The sequence below is a fragment of the Lycium ferocissimum genome, unplaced genomic scaffold (genome assembly GCF_029784015.1).
Source record: "Lycium ferocissimum isolate CSIRO_LF1 unplaced genomic scaffold, AGI_CSIRO_Lferr_CH_V1 ctg285, whole genome shotgun sequence".
NCBI lineage: Eukaryota > Viridiplantae > Streptophyta > Magnoliopsida > Solanales > Solanaceae > Lycium > Lycium ferocissimum.
The window spans coordinates 15,775-33,602 of NW_026724299.1; the positions used below are offsets into that span (position 1 = coordinate 15,775).

The 17,828-nt window shown below is 35.7% G+C and overlaps 3 protein-coding genes across 3 annotated transcripts; all 3 read right to left on the reverse strand.

The window, feature by feature from the left end:
• Positions 1-2,998: 2,998 nt before the first annotated feature.
• Positions 2,999-4,773, reverse strand: LOC132043800 (expansin-A7-like). The gene is made up of 3 exons (XM_059434265.1): positions 4,641-4,773; positions 3,856-4,165; positions 2,999-3,311 (listed from the first exon to the last, which is right to left on the reverse strand). Exons 1-3 carry the CDS (start codon positions 4,771-4,773, stop codon positions 2,999-3,001), a joined length of 756 nt encoding a protein of 251 aa, XP_059290248.1.
• Positions 4,774-7,116: 2,343 nt separating this feature from the next.
• LOC132043783 (expansin-A18-like) lies at positions 7,117-9,267 on the reverse strand. Its single transcript, XM_059434252.1, has 3 exons — positions 8,912-9,267; positions 8,185-8,494; positions 7,117-7,700 (listed from the first exon to the last, which is right to left on the reverse strand). The coding sequence occupies exons 1-3, from the start codon at positions 9,093-9,095 to the stop codon at positions 7,388-7,390; spliced, it is 807 nt and encodes a 268-aa protein (XP_059290235.1). The 5' UTR covers positions 9,096-9,267; the 3' UTR covers positions 7,117-7,387.
• Positions 9,268-10,240: 973 nt separating this feature from the next.
• Positions 10,241-17,179, reverse strand: LOC132043758 (PGR5-like protein 1B, chloroplastic). The gene is made up of 11 exons (XM_059434224.1): positions 16,855-17,179; positions 14,089-14,204; positions 13,823-13,919; positions 13,637-13,737; positions 13,118-13,174; positions 12,953-13,029; positions 12,410-12,461; positions 11,437-11,547; positions 11,258-11,355; positions 11,084-11,159; positions 10,241-10,531 (listed from the first exon to the last, which is right to left on the reverse strand). The coding sequence occupies exons 1-10, from the start codon at positions 17,069-17,071 to the stop codon at positions 11,090-11,092; spliced, it is 996 nt and encodes a 331-aa protein (XP_059290207.1). The 5' UTR covers positions 17,072-17,179; the 3' UTR covers positions 10,241-10,531; positions 11,084-11,089.
• Between the last annotated feature and the right edge of the window lie 649 nt (positions 17,180-17,828).

The following is a 17,828-nucleotide window of genomic DNA, read 5'->3' on the forward strand; positions in this document are numbered from 1 at the left end:
GCCAACGAAAGGTAGGAATGTGGTAATGAAGCTAGATATGGCAAAAGCTTACGACGGAGTTGCTTGGCCATATTTATTCAACATTATGAGAAAACTTGGTTTCTCGGAGCAGTGGGTGGATATGATTCGTAGGCACATCTCAAACAACTGGTACTCTTTGATAGTAAATGGGCAGAGACATGACTTTTTCAATTCAAGAAATGATTTGAGACAAGGAGATCCGTTATCTCCTTCACTGTTTGTACTGAGTGGTGAACTTCTATCAGTGTTGTTGAATGATATACAAAGGAGGAGCGGATACATTAGATTTTACATGAGACAGAGAGGTCCCCAGATTAACCATTTATCATTTGCAGATGACATAATCATTTTTACTAGTGGACACAAGCGATCTCTGAAGCTAGTAATGAAGACCCTCCAGAGGTATGAAAGTTATTCAGGGCAGAGAATAAATAAACAGAAGAGTTGTCTAATGTTAGCCCTCAAAGCTTCGTTGAGCTCGATAAACGATGTGGTAACAAGGATAACTGGAATGCAAATAAAACAGTTTCTGGTGAAGTATTTGGGATGCCCACTCATAGTTGGGAAGCAAAAAATTGCATACTACTCGGAGATGATTAGCAAATTGACAGGTAGAATGAAAGGATGGCAGACTAGATTTCTTTCAGCGGGGGGCAAGGCAATCTTAATTAAACATGTGCTGCAAGCAATTCCTACCAATTTGTTGGCAACAGTGCAACCTCCTAAGGGAGTTCTAAAGCAAATAGAGATGATTTTTACAAATTTCTTTTGGAAGGGAGCAAATGGTAATGATAGACACCACTGGATAGCATGGAAATCATTGTGCTACCCTTTTAAAGAAGGGGGTGCTCAATTCCGACGAATTCATGATGTATGTAAAGCGTTCACGGCAAAAGCTTGGTGGAATCTAAGAACAGTACCACTTTGGAAGGATTTTATGATGGCTAAATATTGCAGCAGGAACCACTCCACCATGGCGAACTAGTACCCAGGTCAGTCCCAACACTGGAAAGAACTCTCTAGAATCAAAGAAGAGGTGGAAGATAATATAATTTAGAGACCAGGCGAAGGAAATGTGTCTTTTTGGTATGACAATTGGACCAGAAATGAGGCGCTGAGAAAACACCTAGAAGAAGGTATAAAGCCAAGAAATGTTACCTTAGCTTCTATGTATAGAGATGAAGAATGGCAGTTTGCATCTCTAGACATAGAAATCCCTATTGCAGCTCAAGAAGAAGTATTGCTACAAGCAATAAATCTCAACACAGGGAGGAGTGACAAGGCCATATGGACGGCTACAACAAGTGGGAAGTTCATGGTTTCTTCAGCGTGGGAGATGGTGAGACAAAGGAGAGAACAAAATCAAGTCTACTCCAACATATGGCAGAAACATACTCCTTTTAAAATGGCCTTCGTGACATGGAGGGCAGCCGCCAACAGGCTACCTACGGATGAGAAAGTAAGCAAGCTTGGGATTAGCGTGAACCCAACGTGCTATTATTGCTCAGCTCCTAGCACAAGAATGGAGAACTCAGAGCATGTTTTTAGCTCGGGAGTATTTGCACAGGCCATCTGGTCGAGTTTCGCAGGGTTATTTGGGATTCTGACAACAGGGCTCTCTCTCACACAGATCTTGATGCAATGGTGGAAGCACAGACCTCTAAACATTGTAGCAGCTTACATAGTAAAGGTGTTACCGGATATAATTACATGGGAGCTATGGAGATCAAGAAATGCAGCAAAATATGGGGTAGAGAAGTCTTCTACAAACAGATCAGGTATGCTCATTATGTAAACTCTATGTGATTTGGTGAGTTAGAGATTCGGAAGAGTTCAAACGCAGTGGTCATGGGAGCAACTACAGAACGTGGTGGATAGATCGATGAACACAAAAATCTACAAGGTGATAAGATGGAGGAAACCCACACAAGGAGCTTACAAGCTAAATACGGATAGAAGTTGCCAGATGGGAAATTGTGGAGCTGGGGGAATCATTAGGGACAGTAGGGGAAATACAATAGTAGCCTTCTCGATCTACTTGGGCCCTGGAACCAGTAACTGAGCCGAAAGCCAGGCGTTGTTAATTGGGCTTAAACTCAGTCTGGACTATGGCATAAATGATTTGGTGGCGGAAGCGAACTTAAAACTGCTCACAATGTGCGTAAAAAATGAAGCTACAATACCGTGGAGAATAGCACAAACAGTGGAAGATATAAAAAGGAGAGTTGAAGAAAATGGGATACAAATCCAACACTGTTTTCGCGAAGCAAATCGGGTAGCAGATAAGCTGGAAACAATTAGTCAAATACATAAGAGGAGGCTAATCTTTCCAAGCTTTGAGAGGTTGCCCAGGATAGTCAGGGGCTTAACACAACTGGACAAAATGGAGATGGTTTCTTTTCGAGTCCGCCAACTGACGGCGAAGGAAATATGTTACAACCCACCGTAGACTAGGTAGTAGAAATAGTCAGTTTTGATGCTTCTGTTTTTACTCTTTGTTTCAACAAACATGTAAAGGGGTTGGCATGTCGATCCCTCAAGCTGAAAGGAGGAATCTTCCTCCTCAAACTCTGTTCCCACTCTCTTCCAATGAATAAAATGGTGACTTGAATTAAAAAAAAAAAAAGAAAAAAAAAAGAACTTATAGTAATTATATATGATCAAATTATAGTTCTATTCCAACCGTACATGAAATGTACATTCCTTTCAACAATGAAAGACTAGGTACAAGATCACAAAATAAAACTTATATAAGGATTGTTGTAAAAACCACAACAAGACTTTTGTAGAAAAAAAGACCGCAGCACCACTCCTTTAAGGGCGCCTACATAGTGGAAGGGTAAAAAAAAAAAAAAAAGTGAAGACAAAAAATACTGCCTTCGGTTGAGGCTCGAGACTTCCAAAAATCTTAGAAAAAAATATCTAAATCTCACTGATCCAACTAATCAGCTAAAGCTGATGTTTAATAATTACATGACTAATGGAAGTTGACACTGGCTTGGTAATTCATGCCTACATGCCAATTAGAGGGTGCAACATTGTAAGCTATAATAGTCTCATGAGATGTGTAGGAAGTTAGCTTGAAAGACAGAGTTTGGCCTGAAAGAGTTGCAAATGCTTGGTATGATGCTCCCCAATTGTGGCTCATGCTTATCCACCCTGTCTTGCTTCCCTTCACCCACATGCTTGCCACGTCACCACCTCCGGCAACATTCATCACGTATACCAACAACCAGTAACCATTTCCTTGGAATGCGAACCGGATACCGCCCTTCTTAATGCAAGGTACCCTAAAATCACAAAGAAGTACACCATGTTAGAGGCAAGAATTAATGATGCAAGATTAGATTTAGAAGAACAAAGTGCACATTTCAAAGAATTTCTTAAAATTACATGACTCGAACCTCAAACCTACTGGTTGATGGTGGTGGTACTTTACTACCGAGCAAGCTCATTCGTCCTCAAAATTGATTATTTAATCTTGATTAAAACTCAATGAAATTAAGAATTTCTAAAAATCATGACTCGAACTTCTAACTTCTTTGGTTGATGGTAGAGGTACTTAACTATTAGAACAGGTTCAATCGTCTTAAAAATTGATTCTTTAATTAGATTCAACAAAATGAATATTCATGCTCGTAAATTCAGGCTTTTACATCATAAAATTATACAAAGTTAATTATATTTGATTGAATTTCGAGATAGTGCCATAACATATATAAAATGTTGGATTGATGATAAACAATTTTACACTATCATGTAATTTTATATCTTTGCTTATTTTCTCAATAACTTTTTCAGGTGATTTGATGACGTAAAAATTATGTTACATACCTGCGATACGTAACGGGGACGATGCCAGCCTTCCATTGAGCAATTTTCATGAAAGCGGGTTTAGACATGTCAAAGTGTTGGCGTGGTGGGTTGCACCAACCACCATGGTTTGAATCTTGGGCCCAATTGGGTGGGCAGAGGTTTGTGGCTGTAATTGTGGTGAACCCTTTGTAGCAAAATTTTGATTTTACACACATTATTTGGAAGCATTGCCCACATGAATATCCATTGCTAAATAGCACTGTGCTCAATGCTGCTGTTGCTGTTCCATAACCTGAATTGAACAAGTTCCCATATCCACAAGCTCCACCTGCAAAATCATATGTCAGTTAGTAAATTTTTATACTATCAGATCACCTAAAAGATAATTACAATTAACTGTTTGAAACAAGTAAGATTAGGTATAACTTTGAAAGTAAGACGAACTACCTGCTACTACACGTTAAAATACACTAATAATGTATTTAGTATTTTTACGCTATAAGTATACATATAAGGTAAACTCAGCAGTAGATAAAGCATATAATCAATGCATTCAACTGAACCTAGTATTTTTTGCAAGGAGGTGTGAAAAATCACTAAAATTTTGAAAAGTACCAAATTATTGAGGGTTTTCTACCTCTAGGTAATTAGCAATGTTTTTATGTTACGTTGTGTATAATTCGTTAAACGAAAAGGGTTGTAATACGATTCATGGCTTTTAAAAGTAGTCAAACTACGATATAAAAATTAATACATAACCAACTCAACTAATTTGAAATAAAGGCATAATTGTTATAACGCACCCATTGTTTCAGAAGCAGACTCGTCTCCGTAAAACGTGGCATAAGCAAGCTTCCAAGGCATCGCTTTAAACTTAGCCGGGCTAGGAGTGGAATAGTAGGCTGCAACCATATTTGCTTGGTGAAAGAGTGCCATTGACCCAATGATGAAGAAAATCAAGCTCCATTTGCTGTTGAAAGATGCCATATTTTTTTTCGTTTCTCTTCAATTAGATCTTTCCTTAAGGACTGAAATGTTACACTTCAGACAATTTTGATCTGATCTGATCAATTGAATTATAAACTTAGGCCTTTTATAGTTTGTGTCTTAAGGAGATAAAGAGAATATTGTAACCTTCGTGCACCCACGAACGTCCTAGGCTATAAAGTCAACATTTTTATTAAAAAAAAAATAAAATAAAAAAAAAAAAAATCTTAAAGTCAATTGTTTTGCAATTTCTAAATTTATTTTATCTTCATACCACTTAATCAAACTACAAGGTTTGTTGTACTATATTTGTTTTTTGACAACGTGGGAGCAAGTTTATATATGGTACTTGGTGCTTAGGCCGCCGTACTATCTTATAGATTGATTTTTTCTTAATAATAGTAATAGAATTGTTCTAAGAATGTAGGCTAACATTGAACTTAAATTTGATTCCAAGTCCTCCGGATTTTGCTATGATTAGTTGCATGATTTGCATCTCTCGTTCGACAAACAACTTCAAGAAATATTAAAGAGTCAAAGAAGGAATAATTAATTAAGAAAAATAATGAAAGGAGGATAGAGTTTGGTATGCATGGATACAACGAATAGGTTTATTTTTCTTTGGAGAGTATTAAATGTGGATGGTGGCGGATCTAAACTTTAGACACGGCAAATTTTGAGTTGGACTGAATTTTGAAATATATATTAGAACTCTATTTATACTTGCTTTAATTTTCGCGAGTTACAAACGCACAAAACATACAAATACAGGGTTGATCCTAAAAATTGTAACGTGAACCCACGGTTGAATATTTCGCCACAGATAGTGAAAAATAATTTAACACAAGTTATAACTGCAAGGGTGTGTATGGGTACCACTTAACCATAATGAGCAGGGGCTGAGCTAAGGACACATGCACAAGGTTCAATTGAATATCTTTTTTTTTTGAAAAATTATACGATATAAATATGACTAAGATGATTTTTTTTCGGCTTATACATAAATTGTCAAATCGCTTTGACATAAAGAAAATTACAGCGAAGTGGTAAAGAAGGGTCAAAAGCCAAGTGTGACGTTGTAATCTTTTTTAATCTGCTTATTTTGAATTCCTTGTGCCGCCATTCATTATGAGGCATTCAATAAAGTATAAATGTAATTAGCTGAAGAAAGGATTGAACTCTACTCAAGATATTTGATAATATATCTGAATAAAATTACATTCATGATCTCCTATGCTTAAAATTTATTAAATTTTGGCCTGTTGTACATATATACATTACTTTACTACATATCAACACACTGCAAGTTGCAACCCTCCTCATGTACATATTGATATGATGTCTCTTCCATGCAAATTGGTGTTAGTGCAATCTCTTTGCAGATTGTCTCACACATATAATATAATCACCCTGCATTTACATGTAAAGTTTGACCAGCATGGTTTATCAGTTTAACTTGTCTCCGCAAAAAGCGCATCATTTTACACGTAGGAATTTTAATTTGAAATAAATGGCGCAGGTTTAACTTTTGTGATCATTAGTTAATTATATCGAGTTACAATAAAGTTATTTTGTAGGTAAATACTTGTGTTAAAGAATATGATTAGATTCTCAAGTTAGTTTTGATATTATACCTTCAGTTTGGTAGGGAAGACAATTAGATGAGGAATTATAATTAGATGATTAAGCATTTGTTTTTCAATTGTCATACATCTCGAGTATATTCAATAATTTTCTCTTGATAAGTTCTTACTGATTTCTTGATAAATGAGAAACGCCATGCTTAATACTATTAGAAGAGGGAAGAAAAAGAATTCTGCATTTTTGTTCCATTATTAGTTGGTACATCATATTCCTTTCTATCTCCTTATACCTTCTAGTGATCATAAATTAACAAATATAGTATAATTGATTCATTGTTGCTAGAATTTGCTTGCTGTGATTCTCCTTAACTCTTTGGCCCTGAAAACCAATCTTTAATTAGTGTCTTCATTTTCACTAATTTGAGTACCGGGGTAGATCCAAGATAGAAATAAAATGTGTTCAACTTTCAAGATTCTCAGCATTAAAGACATCGTTCTCAAGATTATGGATTCAGATCAAATATTTATTGAGATTTTAGTAGGTTTTTACATATACTCCATATTGGAAGTTATGGGTTCGGGTGAACCCGTAGTAGAAAGGCTACATCCGCCCGTAAATTGAGTGTCACGGCAATGTAAGACTTGAAAAAGAGCTTATAGCAATTATTCTGATCAAATTATAGTTCTATTCCAGCCGTACAATACATTCCTTTCAACAATGAAAGACTAGGTACAAGATCACAAACTAAACTTAAAGATTGCTGTAAAAACCACAGCAAGACTTTTGTAGGAAAAAAGACCGCAGCACCACTCCTTCAAGGGCGCCTACATAGTAGAAGGGTACAAAAAAAAAAAAAAAAAGTGAAGGCAAAAATTACTGCCTTTGGTTAAGACTCGAGACTTCCAGAAAGCTTAGAAAAAATCTCTAAAACTCACTGATCCGACTAATCAGCTAAAGCTGATGCTTAATAATTACATGACTAACGGAAGTTGACTTTGGCTTGGTAATTCATGCCTACACGCCAATTAGAGGGTGCAACATTGTAAGCTATAATAGTCTCATGAGATGTGTAGGAAGTTAGCTTGAAAGACAGAGTTTGGCCCGAAAGAGTTGCAAATGCTTGGTATGATGCTCCCCAATTGTGGCTCATGCTTATCCACCCTGTCTTGCTTCCCTTCACCCACATGCTCGCCAAGTCACCCCCTCCGGCAACGTTCATCACGTATACCAACAACCAGTAACCGTTTCCTTGGAACGCGAACCTGATACCGCCCTTCTTAATGCAAGGTACCCTACAATTACAAAGAAGTACGCCATGTTGGTGGCAAGAAATTAATGATGTAAGATTATCTTTAGTAGTACAAAGTGCAAATTTCAAAGACTTTCTTAAAGTTACATGACTCGAACCTCCCATCTACTAGCTATGTAGAGGAACAACGTGCAAATTTCAAAGAATTTCTTAAAAATACATGACTCGAACCTCCAACCTACCGGCTAACAATAGAGGTACTTTACTACCAGAGGAAGCTTAATCATCCTCAAAATTGGTTCTTCGATCTTGATAAATTCAATGAAATGAATAATTCATGCTCATAAAGTTTTAAGCTTTTATATCGCAAAACTATTGAAAGCTAATTATAATTTGATTGGATTTTGAGATAGCGGCACAACATAACATGTGGAACTTAACTTGTATATAAATTTTTACACTATCATATCATTTTACGTGCTGCCTATTGTTAAGTGATTTGATGATGTAGAAATTTTGTTACATACCTGCGATACGAAACAGGAACAATGCCAGCCTTCCATTGAGCAATTTTCATGAAAGCAGGTTTAGACATGTCAAAGTGTTGGCGTGGTGGGTTGCACCATCCACCATGGTTCGAGTCTTGGGCCCAATTGGGTGGGCAGAGGTTTGTGGCTGTAATAGTGGTGAACCCTTTGTAACAAAATTTTGACTTCACACACATTATTTGGAAACATTGCCCACATGAATATCCATTGCTAAATAACACAGTGCTCAATGCTGCTGTTGCTGTTCCATAACCTGAATTGAACAAGTTCCCATATCCACAAGCTCCACCTGTAAAACCACAAAAATAATTCATTAGTGCAAATGAATTTTTATACTATTAGATCACTTAAAAGATAATTATGAATAAGCGTATGTAACAAGTGAGACCCGTAACTTGGAAAATAAGACTATAACCTACTACAACAGGTTAAAATGCACTATTTAATTGATGTATCAAATCTCTAAACTGTAACTCTGTAAGTATACATATAAGGTAAATTCAATGGCTGATGGAGCATATAATCACGAGTTCAATTAAATCCAGTATTTTTGGCTAGGAATGTGGATATTTGTGTTAAAAATTACTAAAATTTCAAAAAATATCAAACTCATTGTAGGAAAAGGTTGCAATATGCTGATGGCCCGTAGAATTGAAGTCGTCAAACTAAGTTGATAAAGACATAGTAATTGACTATTGTAACGCACCCATTGTTTCAGAAGCAGACTCGTCTCCGTAAAACGTGGCATAAGCAAGCTTCCAAGGCATGGCTTTAAACTTAGCAGGGCTAGGGGTGGAATAGTAGGCTGCAACCATATTTGCTTGGTGAAAAAGTGCCATTGATCCAATGATGAAGAAAATCAAGCTCCATTTGTAGTTGAAAAATGCCATTGTTTTTTGTTTCTCTTCAGTTAGATCTTTCCTAAGGAATGGAACGTTACACTTCAAGACAATTTTGCTATGATGAAATTGACATATAAATTTGGTCCTTTTATAGTTTGTGTCTAAGGGATTATAAGAGAATATTTCCTTCGTGCCCCCACGAACATGTTAGGCTATAAGGTCAACTGTTTTATAATAAAAAGATCAATTAGTTTGTTCTAAAATTTATTTATCTTTATACCAATTAATCAAACTACAATGTTTGTTACATTTCTTTTTTGGCAACGTGCGGGCAAGTTTTATGGTACTTGGTGCTTAGACCGCCGTACCTGTTTCTAGATTGATTTTTTCTTAATATTAATAGAAATGTTCTAAGAATGTAGTCTAACACAGAACTTAAAGTTGATTAAAAATTCGCCGAATTTTTTTATGATTAGTTGCATGTCTTGCATCTCTCAGACAAAAAACTCCAAGAAATATTGAAGAGTCATAGAAGGAATAATTAATTAAGAAAATAATAAAAGGAGGATAGAGTTTGGTATGCATGGATACGTGTCAAGCACAGTATGGGGAGAAAAATAAGTATAATTTCATATGGTTCAGTGCAACTGAATTGGTCTTTTTGTTTTTCTTTTCTTTGAAGAGTATTATCTGTGGCAACAGCGGATCTAAACTTTAGACGCGGTAGGTTTTGACTTGGAGGTAAATTTTGAAATATCTATTGAAGTATTGAACTCTATTTATACCCGCTTTTCGCGCGTTATACACACACAACAACAAACATATATAGGGTTGACCCTAAAACATTCGAACTTAAATCCATGGTCAGATCCGCCACCGACAATGAATCATATTTTAACACCACAAGTTATAACCACGAGGTCGTGTACTGACTCAACTATTACGAGCAAGGACAGGTAAGGAGATAGAGACGGGTTCAATTGAATCCTCTTCGTCAAAAAATTATACTTAATATATAAATAGGCCAAAGTGATTTTATTTTGCATAAAGAAAAGTTATAGTGCAGTGGCAAAGGAGGTCCAGAAATTTCTCTAGATCATTGGTTCAGATTCCAGGTATATTATCGTACTTCTTTGAATCGCCTTGTTTGAATTGCTTGCTCTGCATCAGGCATTCAATAAAACATCAAGGGAAGCTGAAGAAAGGACTCAATTCTATTCAGGAAATTTGATAATTTGAATCAAAATATGCATGATCTCCTGTACTTAAAATTTGTTAAACTTTTAGGCCTGTGGTATATACATAAATTACTTAACTACATGTTGACATACTGCAAGTTGCAAAGCATCCACCATTTTAACATAAGAAATGGTTTTTTTATTTTACAAGTTGCCCTCATGATGATGTACATTGATATGATCCCTCTCCCATGCAAACTGGTGTTAGTGCAGTCTCTTTGCAGATGTCTCACACATATAATCACCCTGCATTTACAAGTAAAGTTGTCATTGCATCATGGTTTCACAGTTTAACTTGTCTCCACAAAAATAGCAACATCTATACATAAAACAGGGGCCGATTTACGGAAATCCCCTTTCTAGGTCACCATTTAGATTGTCTCTAATTTTTAAAAGTTATGCAGATATAGCCCTTGGAAAATTGTCCTTTCAAACAACTTTAGATTCGGATCTAATATTTGCTCATATATTGTTCAACCTGCCGACAAAACATTGACTGTCGTCAAATGTTTGCAATAACTTACACAATCTTAGACCGTAGTCTAATGTTTTCTCATAAGATTTTCAGTTTGATCAAAAGGATCTTTAGACCATGGTCTAAAAGGTCCATAAGTTGCAAAAATAAAAAGAGGGTCATTTACTAAACAGCTGTTCAGAAAAGGGACAACCGGTGAAAATTTCACTAAGATAAGCGTTTTTTTTACTTTTTATGATGAGTTAGGTCCAAGGTAGATTTTCTTAAAATAACGTAAGCATCTTTTCTTTCTTCCTTAAGCAACAATAACAGAGTATAGGTACCTAGAATCATGCGCTGCTTCCTTCCGGCAATGTGATTAAGCGTGTTCCTTGATCATAGACCATCTCCGTACCACAACTGAGAAAGATTATATCAATGGTTAGACTATGCAGATATAAATCAAGTAGAGAATGATCATAAAATTCCTTAGAAGACGTCGACACTTTTAGACTTACTTTGAGCATTTCACTTTGTTGGTGTTACCTCCACTAGAGATGGATAATATGGTACCGAAGAAGGAAGTATTTTCTTCTCCACAATTCGGACAGGGCCCCTGAATTTTAAGCTTATGGTGCATTAATTTCAAATATATACAACCTTGACATCATCATACAGAAAGCTTATGAACTTATACCTTTAAGATCAGAAAATCTTTAATGATAACATTTGTAATTGTAAAGGATAGCCACAATATGAAGGGCAGAGCGGCAAACCACACAAAAATGAAGCTGAATGGCTCTGGAAGCTGCAAAAACAAACCACAGTATATTTTTGAGAGAAAGAAATAGGACTAGAGTCAGTTTTGTCCAGGAATCGCAAAGAACCATTAAGACAAGTAGAAACAATCATAGATTAAGAAGGAATGGACAAGGAACCAGTTGAATTATACGAGTTTCTTGTCACTAAAAAGGCCTGCCACAATATGGTCTTATGGTTCACAAAAACATATGACATCTGAACTGGCACCCGTAGGCAGGTCTGGATGCATCACGATGACTTAAATACGAAAATTGGTTAGTGCAGAGGAATGAAGATCAATTGTGGTCATATGGAAGAAACCTAAGGTTAATTAACATGGATACATATATGGTACCACATACCATGGCAAATTCAGGAATTTTGCTAAGGGTGTTCAAAATATAATATATGTGTACGCAAAAGTAATTTTGGCCTATATATTTAGTATAATTTTCTACATATACTGTATAAATTTACAATGAAGCGTGTTCAACTAACCACTCTTTACTGTAGACTTTGCACAAGAGTGTAGTTATTATTAAGTCCTCTCACAAAGATTAGGCGTAATTAGCAACACCACTCGTCCTTCCAATCCTTTTGAGAAACTAGTTTGACCTCCTAACTTACCATATATTGCCTCGATCAATCTATTCAGAGACATTCTCCTATGTTATTTCAAATCCATCCGGAATCACCTCCCATGTTAGTATTGTCTCATGCTTTGAGATCTTCCAACTTCCTGTCACTTTGCTAAAGCTAATGAAACATTCCCAACTTTTTGACCAAGCTACTGCAGAATATTCTGCACTTAATCACTTCAACTAGGGAGAAAATGAGAAGAAAGGGAATGGTCTCAAAAAGATATTTACCTCCAAAAGATAAGTGATCTCAAATCCAGTCAAATCATCGAGGAAGAAAAACCTGCAATAAAGCAGCCATATAAACCGTATTAAAGAAATATGGGATTGTTGCTTTCTGAGCTAAAAAAAAAAAAAAAAAAACAATACATATGGTGCTATCTTGTTTGCCTTTCATTTTTTTTGACACTAAGTGTGAAGATCATCAAAACAAGCATGAAAGTTGTAAATTGAATTTATAAAATTGATGGAACCATTAGGAGAGCTAGTTATCCTTCTTTATGAAGTTGGATGTCTGTGTTTCATCTTTTCTTTCACTGTTTCGAACTTAATGTCTAATTGACATTATAAAAACAAAAGCAAGTAAGAACCGACCCTTACACTTTGTATTTCAAGTTTTCTCCTTTTTTTAGCTCAAAAGTAAACATTTTTTGTGAATATTTTGAATATTACTATCATTTTTAGAAATGGACAAGCCATCTTTTGTTGTTTGAAACTATGCAAACAATGCAATTCTGAAGTTGAAGTATCGAGAGAAAAAGAAATGCTACTCACAATCCAAGCGCAACAACAGCTGCAGGAACATTTAGCAAGAACATCTTCAGATAATCAACATAAAGGTCACTGTAAACCTGCAGGAAGTAAATATGATCAAAGGCTTATACGAGGATACACAACGGCAAATCCTTGTAGTGCAAATGGAAAAACTGAAGGACAAACCTTTCTACTACGGAGACTGCACCGTGGACCCTCAACCACAATATCACTGCCATCCATCTAGAAATTACGAGATATAAGAAAGAAAATTGTGAAAACGGCATAAGAATGAGATATTTTTTTAAAAAAAATGCATACGCGAGCAAGAAAGAAAAGTAGCAAAGAATATTTGCCATGTCCATGTTCATAGGGATAATAAATAGAAGAATAGCCTTTATTGTGATAATGGAATAATCCCATATTAGTTACCGGTCAAGCTTAAAATAACCTGATACCAACAGAAAGTTCCAGATAATTACTGATATTCCAGAACCTGAGCTTATACCATGTAAACAGTCACTTTATTTAACCAACAGGCAAAAATTCAAAATAATATTGACCTTGCTCTTACACTTGTGGTATATTTTATTTGTACGTAATGTAAAGGGGTATTTTATAATAACATTCAGTACCAAGCTAATATTCATCTGGTATATTATAAATGAAACACTAATATAAGAATAATCACCAATGGGCAAGCACCTTAAGTTTCAACTTCAGCTTGTCAAACTCTTTATCTGTCAAAATGGGATTCCCAGATACATAAGCCATAGAAGCTTCCAAAAATCTCTGTTCATCGGCACCTACATTGAGAGGAATTGCTGTCATTTAAGCTATACAAAGATCACATTATAAGAATTTAGACGATTAAATGAAGTTGTTCTATACTTAGCATGACAACGCTGCTTCCTTCCCACATTAGTTCTTCCTTGAGGTTATCAAATTCCTCATTCGACATTATGGCCTTTCCTTCATAATAGAATGACTGTGGTATACAGCCAAAACAAGCCATTCTGTTTGTTAGACAGGGGAGCGAAAACAAGCAATTAAAAGGAACAATCAAAAGCGGTAAGAAAAAACTGCATACACAAGACTCGATCATTACGAAAAATATAAATATCCAGGGAATGAATAGAAAATATTTGCTTCATTACTTGTAGTGCTTGAAGGAACTCTTGTTCCATTTCCCCCATAGATTTCTTTCCTTTCCCGTCAAGACTACAATACTGCAAGATTTTACTGTCCTCGGCTTCATCCCCTTGGACCTGACCTGGAAGCAAAATAAAGAGGTTTTGTGAATGTAATATTGTATGTGCGACCATGAAATGGAGAATTTGGATAAGACCCAAAAAGTTAAATGAAAAAGAAAATAGAAAATATTCAGTTTGTATGATCAACTCTTCGTTAATTGTCGACACTGACCTCCTCTTTATTACTCCTGTTAGTAAGGTAGGTTGACAGTGAATCACCTATCTTTGCAGCGATCTTGCCTCACCACAAATTGATCATAGAAAAAGGTTTATTTTCCTGAGGTGCAGCAGAAGCTTGTAAAATCTATTTGAGTAGTATGGAAGACTAGATGGCATTAACTTTTGCAAGTCTCCTTATATTCTCTCAATTGACATAATCTTGCTACTAAAAAACCCTGGTCTCGCTGTAATTGATCAGACTTGCATCCTAGGTGTGGCCTAGTGGCCAATGAAGTGGGAGGATAATCATGAGGTCTGGGGTTCAAATACCAGACAAAAAAACATAGGTGATTTCTTCCCATCTGTCTAAGCCTTGATAACAGAATTACGTAATACCTATTGTTGGTGAGAGGTAGCAGGTACCCCGTGGAATTAGTCGAGGTGCGAGCTGGCACAGACACCACGGTTATCAAAAAAAGTTTGATCAAACTTACTCAACTAGGAGTTGAATATGTTATTCTGCTTAACCACTGTCGTCATTCTTTGCCTAGTTCACTTCATAAAGGCTGGATTATCTTAGATGCCTTTCTAAGTTATTAAGATTGGTGACTACAACAACTACTTCTTAATCCCAAAAAAGTTGGGGTCGGCAATATGAATCCTCATGGACCATGTTTCTTAATTTAAACTCCTCACATCCAAGTCGCAATGTGATGGAACCCAAGCCTATTTTTTACAATTCTGTATTATGAGAATTATCATAAATTGACTAGTTTTATGTGGCTGCCAGCTTGTCGTAACCCTCCTTCCCTTTATCTGGTCTTGGGACCGGCAATGTAAGCAAGTTCACGTGGGCAGTCATAGTTATATCTACTTACCTGGTGACTTATTAATTTTATTAGCATATACGCTTTCTGCATTAGCTATCTTATTAACCTAGCAACTGACGATCAGGTATCCACTACGAACCTGGCTGGTGTTACTTACATAGTGTTTCACAATCTACAAGCCTTTACGACTCTATGAAAGAGAGAAACAGAATTTCTCAGTTAGGCAAATACTCCCTTGTACTGAAAAAAAATTTGAATCTTGAAACTTGGCAATTTGGCATTGAAGCAGAAATGTTGAACTTTTTCACTAAAACTGGACCTGTTAGAAGTAGTCTATTGAAATGTTCTTTTTTTTTTGACAGAAAGTAAATAAAGCTATCTTGAGAAGAGTCTACTTTTATTTATGATTAGATCATTCCCTTTTTGGAAATACGATACATTTACTTCATGCTAGGCTAATCCACAACATATATAAACAAGCACATAATAACATCAGTAAAAGAAAATAGAGGACATCCTACAGAGGTGATTGCAAGAGTAGCACCTATAAAAGCTAAAGTATTTGAACTTGGATTCAAAGCATCTATCAATTGAACAATTCTCTAAGACAATCATAAAAGTAAAAGAAATAAAAGAAAGGGAAAAGGTCCAAACTTAACACCCTTCATTATACTCTGTGGATATTCATACTCTTGGCTTTAGCAAATTGTCTCATATTTTTACATGATTTTAACGGAGTTCTGAAGTGAATCAAGTGGATTCTAGGTGTCAAAATACTTTGGGAAAAAAGGTCCAAATTCCCCCCTATACTATACGAAATATCTTACTTTACTCTTCGTTATACGTTAGCGAATCATACTCTTGCTGTTAGCAAATAATCTTGTATTTGCCCTTGACTTAAACGGAACTCCATGATAAAATGAGTGGATTCCACGTGTCGAGATACTTCAAGAAAAAAGTCCAAAATTACCTCTTTACCTTTCAGCATGGTTTCAAATTACTTCATTAGAGCTCCATTTAAGATCAATGGCAAACACGACCATTTGCTAACCGTTAGTAGCTCCCCAAGGGTATCATTGACCCCAAAAATATAATTATTGGATAAATAATTAAGGTTTTAGGTATAGTAGACGAGTATTTTTGACCAGTTTGATAAATATAAACTAAAGAATAATCAGAGATGGACTCAGAATTTGAAAATGGGTTCTGAATTTGGCATCGAACCCATAGCTCGTTGTAGTTAGTGGGTTCATAATCAAATATATATTAGGATAATTACAGCCTAATACCTTTGGGTGATCTAGTTAACAAAATAGCTAGCAAATGTATAGATTTTATACATTTATACCTAAATAAACATATACTATACATATAATATACATATATTATACGTATAATATGCATAGACTATACGCATATACATATCTTTGTATATTTGGGCTACTGTCGATTAAGTTTAGCTGAAGGGACATAAGCGAAATAATATCATATTCATACATCTCTTGTGGATTTCCTAATATAAATATAGGATTTAACCAAAAGTTATTCGGTTCGTCCAAACCCATACCTAATATTTTAGCTCTGCCCACACCCCACGGCCCAAAAGTATTTGATCTCCAGTAAGATAATCCACTAATCACAATAAGTAGTAGAACCCAAAATGAAAACTTTAAAACCTAACCTGACTGGTCAGCAGTAGCCTTAGGTGAAAGAATCAACAACTTTTTTCGAATAGACAGCTTTCTGCTAGCACCAAAAGGAATCAATGGCAGCCTTGGTAAAGAAGATGACGATGAAGATGAAGAAGCAGCAGGTAAAGAAGCAGAAAAAACTGGTCTTTTAAAAGGTGCATGAAATAGTCGAGAACTTGTTATGCTAAAGCCAAGTTTGGTGGCCATTTGTGGTGGCAAAAATGGAGGTTGCAGAAATGAAAAGAAGGTAGTAAAATTAGTAGTAGTAGTAGAAGCTGTTGCATTGTGGGAAAATCTTGAGTGTGATGGTTATGGTAGAGGTGGGAAAGAGTGGCAACAGATGACAATTCAAGATAAGGCTATTGTGTGGAGGGGAAATTAATTGTTTTCTGTCTTTATTTACCTTCAACTAAATCTTTCAGTTTAGTTATTGATTATTGATGTTACAGGATTCGCCACCTCAGCTTCCTGTGGCTGAACACCAGAATCTAGGAGCCTACAGTTGCTTGCCACGCGGATTCATGTGTTTGTCACGTGGGATTTGTTTGGCACGACCATTTTGATCCTCACAACATCGTACTAAACACTATAACGCTACAACATAATTTGGAGAAAATTAGTTAAAAGGGATCATTGCAAAAATGAATAGAGGTATATATGTATAACCCTCTGTATACATGGGCGATTTTGACATAACACAGAGGCAATAAACTTTTACCAATTTAAAAGAGTGAAAATATTCCTTCTGTTTTAAAGAATCATGTGGTTTTGAGTACTGAAAATATCTAATTTTTTGGTTTAATTTGGAGATCTTTCTAAACTGTAAAATAAGATTTATGCACTTAAAATTTTTGTAATTAACGCATTCAGGAGATCTTTGAAAAAAAAATGGTAATCATAGAAAAAGGAACTATTTACTCATGAATAATAATATTTCCCAGTAAAAATAGGACAGGCAATTTAA

Excerpts from the sequence above, each read along its gene's own strand:
- LOC132043800 (XM_059434265.1), bottom strand. The coding sequence starts at position 4,773 with ATGGCACTCTTTCACCAAGCAAATATGGTTGCAGCCTACTATTCCACT. Across the intron at positions 4,166-4,640 it reads GTCTGCTTCTGAAACAATGG|GTGGAGCTTGTGGATATGGG; the intron begins GTGCGTTATAAC and ends ATGATTTTGCAG. Across the intron at positions 3,312-3,855 it reads GTCCCCGTTACGTATCGCAG|GGTACCTTGCATTAAGAAGG; the intron begins GTATGTAACATA and ends TTGTGATTTTAG.
- LOC132043783 (XM_059434252.1), bottom strand. The coding sequence starts at position 9,095 with ATGGCATTTTTCAACTACAAATGGAGCTTGATTTTCTTCATCATTGGA. Across the intron at positions 8,495-8,911 it reads GTCTGCTTCTGAAACAATGG|GTGGAGCTTGTGGATATGGG; the intron begins GTGCGTTACAAT and ends GTGGTTTTACAG. Across the intron at positions 7,701-8,184 it reads GTTCCTGTTTCGTATCGCAG|GGTACCTTGCATTAAGAAGG; the intron begins GTATGTAACAAA and ends TTGTAATTGTAG.
- LOC132043758 (XM_059434224.1), bottom strand. The coding sequence starts at position 17,071 with ATGGCCACCAAACTTGGCTTTAGCATAACAAGTTCTCGACTATTTCAT. Across the intron at positions 12,462-12,952 it reads GCTGTTGTTGCGCTTGGATT|GTTTTTCTTCCTCGATGATT; the intron begins GTGAGTAGCATT and ends GCTTTATTGCAG. Across the intron at positions 11,548-12,409 it reads AGATCACTTATCTTTTGGAG|CTTCCAGAGCCATTCAGCTT; the intron begins GTAAATATCTTT and ends TTGTTTTTGCAG.